General features: G+C 48.1%; 1 protein-coding gene across 5 annotated transcripts in view; it reads right to left on the bottom strand.

Annotated features, from left to right (window-relative positions):
• LOC127447102 (contactin-associated protein-like 5) overlaps positions 1 to 12181 on the bottom strand; it is a 126267-nt gene that overhangs the window by 67621 nt on the left and 46465 nt on the right. For all 5 annotated transcript variants that reach the window (XM_051708662.1, XM_051708663.1, XM_051708666.1 and 2 more), the window contains 2 exons: positions 2075 to 2278; positions 1509 to 1693 (listed from right to left, as the gene is read on the bottom strand). In XM_051708662.1, coding sequence (XP_051564622.1) covers positions 1509 to 1693; positions 2075 to 2278 — 389 coding nt within the window. The remainder of the gene's footprint in view (positions 1 to 1508; positions 1694 to 2074; positions 2279 to 12181) is intronic.

Here is a 12181-nt window from a genome sequence, read left to right as displayed (position 1 = left end):
ACCACAAACTAATTTCAGTTTTATATTAAATATTAAAGTTTAAATATTAAAAATTGCATTAGCTAATGATAACACTAGATGGCCCTGAAAAACTTAACAGGGTTAAACATCTTGTATTTAAATTATATAAGTTAATCTATTAAGTTTGGCAGCCCTAAAATTCTAGAAGTAAAATAAAAACGAAATACTGAAACACAAACTAAAACTAGAAAAGCCTGGGAAAACTAAAACTAGCAATCATAGAATGAAAACTAATGAAAACAAAACTACACTGAAAGGACAAATAAAAAATAAATAAATAAATAAATAAATAAAACTAAAACTAAAAATAATAACAATCCTGGAGGGGCTGTTTTTTTTGTTTGTTTGTTTGTTTGTTTTTTTTATACAAATATAAATAAGCAGGCAAAAAGTGTCCATGCGGAAGCATGAAACAGAAGGCCGTGTTGCCCTTGGTGCTGATGGAAGTGAAGGTCATGCTGTGCGTTTGTGTGGTGGGAGGGCAGGTCCAGCGGTGCAGGACCAGGTGGTCAATGTCTCAGTGCCAGCCAAGCCATGTCACACCCTTCCTGTATCTTGAGGACACCTTGTGCATACATAGAGCAGTGCTGTCCATCATAGGTGAGGTGCACTGCAGCTTTAATGCTGCCTTTATGGTGCTATTAACTTCAGGTAAACCTCATCACATGCTGCTCTCCTTTAGGTCACAGCTCTGAGGCGGTGATCAAAAGGCCAGGGCAACAGTGATATGAGGGGAGGTAGATTCTCCATCAGAGGGGATTTATCAACACTAAAGTTTCCCCTCAATGACCAACATAGTATTTTCTTGTGGTTTTGTAACCTAGCACCTCACGGGTATTGACAACACCCAAATGTGTGCCATGAAGTGCATTTCTAGTCTAACACATCAGCTCTTTTTTGCTTTTGTTTGTTATATAGCTACGTTTCATCAAACACCTGACTAGAACATCTGTGCCCAGTTACAACAAACTCCTTAAGTAAAAAACAAATGCAGGAGAGTGGAAACACAAGAATATGTGAAGTTGCTTCGTCTTTGGCTGCATCCTAAATTTCAAGTTTGGTGAACTCTGACCTGCGTATTTGTATAGCGAAAAGACATTTGACCAAAAGAGAATCTAAAAATCGTAGATTGACCTATTGGCTCAACACATAGAATACAAATTTCAAAACTGCATGGTTTTCAGTTTTGAAGGAAAGTGGAGTAGATAATACTTTGTTGCAGACCCTCTTTATCTATCACTAAAACTAATTACCAGGACACATTTTAGGTCAAATTAATTTAGAACTACAGACCATTTTAAGGATTGACAAACTTTCTTTCACCATGATACTAGTCCCCACTTTTAGACTTCCAGAATGCCACCACAAACTGTATCTCCTGGAATACACCAGACAGAGCCTGCAGGCACCTATTTTGTTACCCCAAACTCAAAACAAAGGCTTGGAATTTCCAAAAAATAAGAGAAGAGAGATTGTCAGAGACCTACCTCATAGTCAACCTCTAGAGAGTCTCCATCACCCTTGGTCCTGAAGTGTTGAGTGTGTCTGTCCAATGTGAAGTTGACCTGCTTGTTAAAGCGTTCAATCAGAACAGAGTGCCAGTGCAGATCATCCAGGAGACTTCCTAGAGTGACCACCATGCGAGCATTGCTGGACTTCACCCTGCTGTCATCTGGAGATTTAGAGAGGTTGTGTCATGTTTCTCAAATCATGCTGGGATAACAATAATTAGGTTTTGCACAAACTTGTGGTGCCAGCTTAAGAGCATACTGTAATTAAAGTAAAAGGGGGCATACCAAATACTATAGAAATTCTTAAATTCATGTTAATTTTTCAATTCAACTTTTCACTCTAATTAGTATGCTGAAAATAAAATTTGCAATGAATTTTTATTTTTTTAATTAATTAGAAAAATGCAAAATATAACACAATTGGGCTCAGACTATAGAACCCAACCATATACAGTATGTTCAAACAACATTTTCTCCAAAAACTATAAAATATATAAATATTTCAACCCCTTTTGCATGCTTCCACCAGTACTGTAACTCACCCAGGTTTAGATGCAAGGCCAGCCTCCCACGATGTAGCTCCAGAGTGATATAATCTCCTCGCTGGCCTTCTCCATGCAATAAAACACCCTCTGCCTGTCGACTCTTAAAGCGCAGTGATATAACATCTTTCACAGTGCTCATAGACTTCTGGTTGAATCGGTACAGCAAAGAGCTTCTGCCATCAAAGTCGGCCACATATGATCCTACAGATACATGAGATTTTAGCTTTTGATAGAAACACCCACTACAGAAATTCTCATCTTTGAAATAACTAAAATTGAACACTATATTAATTGTTTCAAATTTTCCATTGTTGTTATTGTTGTTGCTGCCTGCCAAAAGATTTCAAATCAGTGCCATGGGTATGAAATTTTTACAACAGCCTTCAAGACTCCTGTGGTTGTGAGAAAATGACTGGAAGTTCGTTTCACTCTAAATTGAGATAAGAACATTTCAAATGTAATCAAGATGATGACCTACAGTATTTTGTGCTGAAGCTAAATAAGGGAAGAAAATTCAATGGCAATGAAGGCAGTGTAGAAAATGAGATTAGCTAAACTGCTAAGGCTGCAGGCTACAGGGATGAAAGATTAAAGACTCGCTGAAGTTTGAAGGCTTTGGCTGACATCACCACCTGCGTAACAACAAAAGATGAAGAAGCTTGGATTCAGAGGACATAAAGTTATATCGTAAAATATCCAGATTGCTGCTATCCAGGAAAAGAATGGCAGACCCTGCGAATTTGTTGCTAGGCTAATCCCAGAACATGTCAATGGAAAATATTTTTGCAAATTTACAGTATTTGGGTCAGCAACCAATGATTGGCCAAGACCAATGACTCATTTATTTTAAGACTGACAAAAGAAAATATGTTGTTGCAAAGCAACAATCTATTCAGAATATACAGTAGTATACTGTATATCTTGAAAATATGTCAAATCTTTAAAAGCATAAAGGAAAAATAGAGAGAAAGAGCTGTTAGTTCCATTGTGTGCTTAAGAGACACCACTGAAACAAAACACCCCCAAAATGATGAGAAATTCCTGGGTAGAAATGTGACCGCTGACATAGCTAGTTATTAACTGGAATCATCTTGGGTGAGTACCCAGTTTTTCAACATAAAGCTGCAGACTTACATTCAAGTAAAACAACAATATCAGGGAGTGAACAGTGTTCTAACTGAGCAATTTAGATAATGGAATCAATCATTAAAATGTGTGAAAATGTTGTGCTCACAGAAACTGGATTTGTGGGTATGGGGCGTTGAGAATGTTCCTTTACCATGCTCTGTAACTTGAGGTTTTAATGGAGCAAGATAATGGAGATCAACAGCTCACAGCATAAGTGATCAATTGGGCAAATCCAGTGCTTCAGCTGTGATGCACTAATCTGGTGCCCAAATACCATCACACGTTTTTATGTGATTAAATGCTGCTCATACTGAAATTGAAATTACATACTGCTAATAGGGAATGTGGTTTCACAGTTTTCAGACAAAATGACAAAGATGATATGTGAGGGTTTATTTCAGCAAATTTGGAGAGATTCATAATATAAAGATGTAATGTGAAAATAATGCTATCATATAAACAAAACTCCACCATTGCCGGTCCCAAGCCCAGATGAGAAAGGAGGAGGGTTGGGCGTCAGGTTAGCAACTCATCCCCACAAAACCAACTTGCTATGGAAACAGTAAGAAGATTAACCAATTCTGGTCATCATGGCAGAGGATCATATCCAAACCATATGATGGTGCCGGAGGAAACTGACTGTGTCCAATGCCAAAGAAGGATAGTATATTCTTGGCACAAAACATCACTCATATTGGAAAGTGGATTGTGAGGAATCTATATCAAAGTGGCCTACTCGTCCAACTACTGTGGGTTTTCGATGACTACCATTTGGACATCCTTTGTTGGCAGGAAACCCATCAGCGACAAAAAAATTACAGCTTGATTCGCTTATGGCATGCCAAAGCAACCGTCATCCAAGTTTATGCGCCGACGGAAAAAGCTGAAGACATGGCAAAAGACGAATTCTATGAGCAACTTCAAGACGTGTTCGACATCCAACAAGAAGGCTTGGTGATCACCAGATGGGCACACCCTCAACGAGACTAACGTTATCTGCATTAGCCAGAAGTGGAGATTGTCCTTATGTGACGCAAGGGCTTACAGAGCTGCAGACATTGGATCGGATCATTATCTTGTCAGGGTGGATATCAAGCTTAAACTATGAAATCAAAGGCAGCCCACACAAAAGAAACCGTTTGCAGTGTAGAAGCTCAAAGAACCTGTCACTGCTGACACCTTCGGTCTGGAACTGCATAATCACTTTGGACTGCTCAAATTGATAGAGGATGTGGAAGAGCTCTGGATTAACATCAGAGGCACCATCACGATTTGCGCCCAGGACATCATTAAAAGACGCCAAGGCCAACAGAGAGAGAAATGGATCTAAGACCAATCGTGGAATCTGATAGACAAGTAGAAGATCGCAAAACTGAAGCAGGAGCAGGCAAAGAATGCAAAAGAATTAGACACAATGAGCCAGCGATACGCGGAGCTGGATCGGCTTGTAAAGAAAAGCTGTCCGAGGGACAAGAAGGAATGGTTACAGCAGAAGGGAAACGAAGCACAAGAAGCGGCCGACCAAAATGACACAAAGACCCTCTATCACATCATCAATGAGCTGGTTGGCACAAGAAGCAATACCAATGTCCCAGTCAAGGACAAGAAAGGGAAGCTTTTGATCACCCAAGATGAGCAAAACAAGAGACGGATTGAACACTTCCAGGAAACCTTTAATCAATCAGATCCGACCACCACTTATGACTTCGAGGTGGACGAAGCCAGGGAAGAGCTCTAAGTGGACACCGGTGAAATCAACATCGAAGAAGTGAAAGTCGTGATCAAAAGCCTCAAGAACAATAAGGCTGCTGGCTTGAACGAGATACCTGCAGAGATCCTGAAGCACAGTGGCCAGGCCATATTTGAAATGCTGATGACGCTGTTAAACAAATGCTGGAGAAACTGAGAACTCCCAGAAGACTGGCAGAGGTGCGATAAACTAGATCCCAAAGAAAGGTAACATCTCTGAATGTACCAACTGCCGTGGCATCACTCTCCTCTCAGTGCCCAGAAAAGCTTTCTGCATAGTCCTACTTCGGCGACTGCAAAAAGCCCTCAACCAACGCATGAGGGAGGAACAAGCCGGATTTCACAGTGGAAGATCGTGCAGTGACTAAATCTTAACCAGTGGTTGCCGAATATCGCCGATGACATCGCCCTGCTAGAGGAAGATGAGAAGAAGCTGCAAACTGCGACGCCTGATCTGGAAGAAGATGCAAGCAAAGTAGGCCTCAGGATAAGCGCTAAGTCGAAGATCATGCACGTGATGCAGAGGCAGATGTCAAATGCTGCATCGGAAAAGTGGCAGCTGTCTTTCGGAGGATGAAAATATCTGGTGCTCGCCATCCATCTCCTTGAAGATCAAGCTCCACCTGTTTACCTCCATTGTGGTACCAAGAGCGATCTACACCAGCGAGACCTGAAAGGCATCAACAAGCATCAACAAGAAGTTTGAAGTCTTCCAGCAAAGGTGATAATGCTGAATCCACAAGATCCAATATTATGATCATATCACCAATGAAGAGGTGCTCCGAAGGAGTGAAACATGCAAGCTCCACATCATCATCACCCTCAGGAGACTCCGATTGGCTGGACACTTTCTTCGAATAGAGAACCATCGGATCCCCAAGATTGCAATGAGATGGGTACCACCAGGTGTGAAACGTCATCAAGGTTGCCCCCGAAACACGTGGAGAAGAACGTTTATCCAAGACCTGAAGACACTAAACACCACATGGGATGACACAGAGACCGTGGCCAGAGACCTGAAACACTGTAGAGAACTTACTGCCCGATATGCTACTTAGCATGGGAGGATCTAATTCTAAGTCTAAGTCATGTAAACAAAATGAGTTTAGCAACTGGCAGCAATAGAGGAATTATAGCAGTACTGTATGTGCTTCACTGCAGAAAACCAGCTCTTTTCTGGGAGTAAAAAAATCCTCATTGTAAATGGAAAAAATGTTAGATACTCAGAATATTAATGAAGTTTGTCTTGAAATAAAAAAAGACATTTTCTGAAGGAAATCTTTCTCTATGACTTAATTCCTTATTATATAACATTTAGTTCTGGTCAACTAATTTGATTGGACAAATGATGTCCAACAGCACTGGAACACTTCACTGTTTATATTACGTCATGGTTACTTGTGTAACCTCCGTTCCCTGATGGAGGGAACGAGACGTTGTGTTGATGTAGTGACACTAGGGGTCACTCTTGGGAGCCCGAGACACCTCTGGTCTTTGATAAAAGGCCAATGAAAATTGGCGAGTGGTATTTGCATGCCACTCCCCTGGACATGCAGGTATAAAAGGAGCTGGTATGCAACCACTCATTCAGGTTTTATGCTGAGGAGCCGAGACAAGGTCTGGCCATTTCAGCGGGTTGTTCAGCATTATGGCAGGAGGGACACAACGTCTCGTTCCCTCCATCAGGGAACGGAGGTTACACAAGTAACCATGATGTTCCCTATCTGTCACTCACTCGACGTTGTGTCAATTTAGTGACACTAGGGGTCCCTATACGAAACGCCACAACTGGCTGAACTGTGTTATGTGAACTGGCGGTGTGTGGTGGACAGACCACTGTGTGCCTCGTAGCCAGCACACCAGGTCGACAAGTAACCTCCCCCAACATAGTTATGAGTGTCGAACGGCCCTCTGGGGGCAAGTCGACTACCCAAAAGATAGAGACAGGCTAACCCAGTCGTGGCCTCTTTTCCCCTTCTTTTTTTCCACTCCCTAAAAAAGGAGGAGGATTATCCAACTGGGCCGCCAGGTATAGTCGGGGGGTGTCCCTCCCAAGGGGAAGACACCACGGAGACCACACCTCGCCCAAAGAGAGGGGGGATATTTAAGTGGAAGAATATGTCACATGGTCTTTCCGACCATGCGGAGAGTCTTCAAGGTAGATCCTACCCAATGGGGGAGGAGTTACTACAAACATGGAGACTGGGGCAGAGGGGCTCTGCCCAAGGAAGACGCAGTTTGCCATCAGGGAAACGAATTAGCGTTAGATATACATCGCATGGGGTTAGCCTTACAGGGAACCACCACATGCGGAGCACCTAACCCAGAACAGGACTCTTAGTTAGCACGTGAACTGGGCCGGCAGCGAGTCTCTCTGAAAACTCGACTGCCACAGGGCTCGGAGGAAGTCAACCAGGGAACAAAGTTTGTGAACACTACTGGGAATTAATGGCACACGTCTTCAGCTCAAAAGGAGGTGGAAGGCACTATGTGCAAGCGATACACCCGGCCAGCTATCCCGGGCTTATCCGCTTGTATTGCGTGCTACTACCTGGGATGAAACCGGTTCCACCCGGAGGTTGTAGAACCTTGCAAAGGTGTTGGGTGTTGCCCAGCCAGCTGATCTGCAAATGTCTGTTAGAGAGGCACCCCTGGCCAGGGCCCAGGAGGCCGCTACACCCCTGGTAGAATGGGCTCGTAGCCCTACCGGGGGCTGCATGTCCTGGGCATGATATGCCATAGTTATGGCATCAATGAGCCAGTGGGTGATCCTCTGCTTGGAGACAGCGCTTCCTTTCTGCTGTGCACCAAAGCAGACAAATAGCTGCTCAGATATCCTAAAGCTCTGTGTGTAATCCAAATAGATGTGTAAAGTGCGCACCGGACACAGCAATGACAGGGATGGGTCTGCCTCCTCCTGGGGCAGCGCTTGCAGGTTCACCACCTAGTCCCTAAAAGGGGTCATGGGAACCTTGGGCACACAGCCCGGTCGGGGTCTCAGGATCACGTGAGAGTAGCCTGGACCGAACTCCAGGCACGTTTCGCTGACAGAGAACGCTTGCAGGTCTACTACCCTCTTGATGGAAGTGAGTGCAGTCAGGAGGGCAGTCTTCAAGGAGAGTGCCTTATGCTCGGCTGACTGCAAAGGCTCAACGGGAGCTCTCTGTAGATCCTGAAGAACTACAGAGAGGTCCCATGAGGGAACGAGGCGCGGTCTAGAGGGATTCAGCCTCCTGGCACCTCTTAGGAACCTGATGATCAGATCGTGCATCCCTAAGGACTTACCGTCGACTGCGTCGTGGTGTGCTGCTATGGCGGCAACGTACACCTTCAAGGTGGAAGGGGAGAGCCTCCCTTCCAACCTCTCCTGCAGGAAGGAAAGCACTGATCCGACTGCACATCTCTGGGGGACTTACCGTCGGGAAGAACACCACTTAGCGAACAGACACCACTTAAAGGCACACAGGCACCTCGTAGGGGGGGCCCTAGCCTGAGTGATCGCAGGTGGTAGACCGCTTAGGTCTTCCACGTCCCGTCCAGGGGCAAGACATGGAGATTACAGAGGTCTGGTCGCGGGTGCCAGATGGTGCCCCGTCCCTGAGAAAGAAGGTCCTTCCTCAGGGGAATTCGCCAGGAGGGGCTGTCGTAAGGAGTGTGAGGTCTGAGAACCATGTCTGGGTGGGCCAATAGGGTGTTACCAGGATGACCTGCTCCTCGTCCTCCCTGACCTTGCAGAGGGTCTGTGCAAGAAGGCTCACTGGGGGAAACGCATATTTGCGCAGGCCAGGGGGCCAGCTGTATGCCAGCGCCTCTATGCCGAGGGGGGCCTCGATCAGGGCGTACCAGAGCGGGCAGTGGGAGGATTCTTGGGAGGCAAACAGATCCACCTGTGCCCGTCTGAATCGACTCCAAATCAGCTGGACCACCTGAGGGTGGAGTCTCCACTCTCCCCTGAGGGTAACCTGCCGTGACAGAGCGTCTGCTGTAGTGTTGAGGTTGCCCGGGATGTGAGCGGCTCGCAGCGACTTGAAGTGCCGCTGACTCCAGAGGAGGAGACAGCGGGCGAGTTGTGATATACAGTGAGAGCGCAGATTGCCTTGGCGGTTGACATATGCTACCGTTGCCGTGTTGTCTGTCCGAACTAACACGTGCTTTCCCTGGATTAACAGCCAAAACCTCTGCAGGGCAAGCAGAATTGCCAACAACTCGAGGCAGTTGATGTGCCAATGTAGTCGCAGGCCCGTCCACAGGCCGGCGGCTGCGTGCCGTTGCAAACAGCGCCCCAGCCCATTTTGGAGGCGTCCGTCATGACCACGACGCACCTGGAGACCAGTTCTAGGGGAACACCTGCCCGTAGAAACGAGAGGTCGGCCCAAGGGCTGAAAAGACGGTGACAGACCGGCGTGATGACCACGCGATGTGTCCCGTGGTGTCATGCCCATCTCGGGACTCGAGTCTGAAGCCAGTGCTGAAGCGGTCTCATATGCATCAACCCGAGCGGGGTGGCTACCGCTGAGGATGCCATATGCCCCAGGAGCCTCTGAAAAAGTTTCAGTGGAACCGCTGTTTTCTGTTTGAATGCCTTCAAACAGGCCAGCACCGACAGCGTGCTCATTCATAAGGCGCGCTGTCAAAGAGACTGAGTCCAGCTCCAAACCAAGAAAAGAGATGCTCTGAACCGGGAGGAGTTTGCTCTTTTCCTAATTGACCCGAAGCCCTAGTCGGCTGAGGTGTGAGAGCACCAAGTCCCTGTGCGCGCACAACATGTCCTGAGAGTGAGCTAGGATTAGCCAGTCATCGAGATAGTTGAGAATGTGAATGCCCACCTGCCTTAACGGGGCAAGGGCAAAACCCGTGGACGGTAGTCGTGATGACGATCGTGCACACCGGGTATGTGACCCAGGAAGGAAGGAAACCACTCTTTTACTGAACTGTTGGGTACCGCAGCCACTTGGGCATGCGGCGAAATCAAACAAAATGGCAACAAAAGATTTTCCACCCGGCCCTCCACCGGGGGATGGAGTGGTCTTCTTACCAGCTCCAGGTGAGTGGGTTTTGTCGTCCCTGGATCGCCTGTCTTAGGGGTGCTTTGACGACCTCCGTGGGTTCTTAGCAGCCGACTGTGAGACGGGTGGCATCTGTTCCTGTGGTGGGCTCCACGCCAGGGCTGGGCCGAAGGGGCGGGCTGCGGCGGAGCCGGTGCAGTCACCGCAGGGGGATGCCATTGGCGACGAGCAGACGGGGTGTGGGATCTTGAGCTGTGTCGGGGCAGGATGTGCCGGATAGCCTCCGTCTGCTGCTTCACCGCCGAGAACTGCTGGGCAAAGTCCTCGACGGTGTCTCCGAATAGGCCAGCCTGGGAAATGGGGCAGCAAGAAACCATGTCTTGTCAGCCTCACCCATCTCGACCAGGTTGAGCCAAAGGTGGCGCTCCTGGACCACTATTGTGGCCATCATCCGCCTGAGAGACCGCGCCGTGACCTTCGTTGCTTGGAGAGCGAGGTCGGTCGCTGAGCGCAGTTCCTGCATCAAATCTGTGGCGGAACAACCTGCAGTGTACGCGCTGTCACGGCAGGTTACCCTCAAGGGAGAGTGGAGACTCCACCCTCAGGTGGTCCAGCTGATCTGGAGTCGATTCGGACAGGCACAGGTAGACCTGTTCGTCTCCGAAGAATCCTCCCACTGCCCGCTCTGGTATGCCCTGACCAAGGCACCTCTCGGTATAGATGCACTGATACACAGCTGGCGCCCTGGACTGCGCAAATATGCATTTCCCCAGTGAGCTTACTTGCAAAGACCCTGTGCAAGGTCAGGGAGGACGAGGAGCAGGTCGTCCTGGTAGCACCCTACTGGCCCACCCAGAAGTGGTTCTCGGACCTCACGCTCCTCATGACAGCCCCCCCCGGCAAATTCCCCTGAGGAAGGACCTTCTTTCTCAGGGACGGGGCACCATCTGGCACCTGCGACCAGACCTCTGTAATCTCCATGCCTGGCCCCTGGACAGGATGCGGAAGACCTAAGCGGTCTACCACCCACGGTGGTAGACACAATCACTCAGGCTAGGGCCCCCTCTATGAGGCGCCTGTATGCCTTTAAGTGGCGTCTGTTCACTAAGTGGGGGTCCTCCCGAGAGATGCGCAGTCGGATTGGTGCTTTCCTTCCTGCAGGAGAGGTTGGAAGGAAGGCTGTCCCCTTCCACCTTGAAGGTGTATGTAGCCGCTATAGCGGCACACCACAACACAGTGGACGGTAAGTCCTTAGGGAAGCACGACCTGATCATCAGGTTCCTGAGAGGCGCCAGGAGGGTGAATCCCTTCAGACCGCGCCTCGTTCGCTCATGGGACCTCTCTGTAGTTCTTCAGGGTCTACATAGAGCCCCCTTTGAGCCTTTACAGTCAGCTGAGCTTAAGGCACTCTCCTTGAAGACTGCCCTCCTGACTACGCTCACTTCCATCAAGAGGGTAGGAGACCTGCAAGCGTTCTCTGTCAGCAAAACGTGCCTGGAGTTCGATCCAGGCTACTATCACGTGATCCTGAGACCCCGACCGGGCTATGTGCCCAAGGTTCCAATGACCCCTTTTAGGGACTAGGTGGTGAACCTGCAAGTGCTACCCCAGGAGGAGGCAGACCCAGCCCTGTCGTTGCTGCGTGGTGCTTTACGCATCTATTTGGATCGCACGCAGAGCTTTAGGGTCTCTGAGTAGCTCTTTGTCTGCTTTGGTGGACAGCGGAAAGGAAGCGCTGTCTCCAAGCAGAGGATCGCCCACTGGCTCATTGACGCCATAACTATGGCATATCACGCCCAGGACATGCTACGAGCCCATTCTTCCAGGGGTGTAGTGGCCTCCTGGGCCTTGACCAGGGGCGCCTCTCTAATAGACATTTGCAGAGCAGCGGGCTGGGCAACACCCAACACCTTTGCGAGGTTCTACAACCTCCGGGTGGAACCGGTTTCGTAGTGTTCACAAACTGTGTTCCCTGGTTGATTTCCTCCGAGCCCTGTGGCAGATGAGTTTTTGGAGAGACTCGCTCCTGGCCCAGTACACGTGCTAACTAAAGCCCTGTACTGGGGTAGGTGCTTCGCATGTGGCGGTTCCCCGTAGGTAACCCCATGCGACGTACATCTTCCGCTAATTAATTTCCCTGTTGGCAAACTGCGTCTTCCTTGGGCAGAGGCCCCTCTGCCCCAGTCTCCATGCTTGTAGTAACTCCTCTCCCGTAGGGTAG

The sequence above is a fragment of the Myxocyprinus asiaticus genome, chromosome 10, assembly GCF_019703515.2.
Source record: "Myxocyprinus asiaticus isolate MX2 ecotype Aquarium Trade chromosome 10, UBuf_Myxa_2, whole genome shotgun sequence".
NCBI lineage: Eukaryota > Metazoa > Chordata > Actinopteri > Cypriniformes > Catostomidae > Myxocyprinus > Myxocyprinus asiaticus.
The sequence above is the reverse complement of the archived record's forward strand: the minus strand, read 5'-3'. Positions and strand labels throughout refer to the sequence as shown.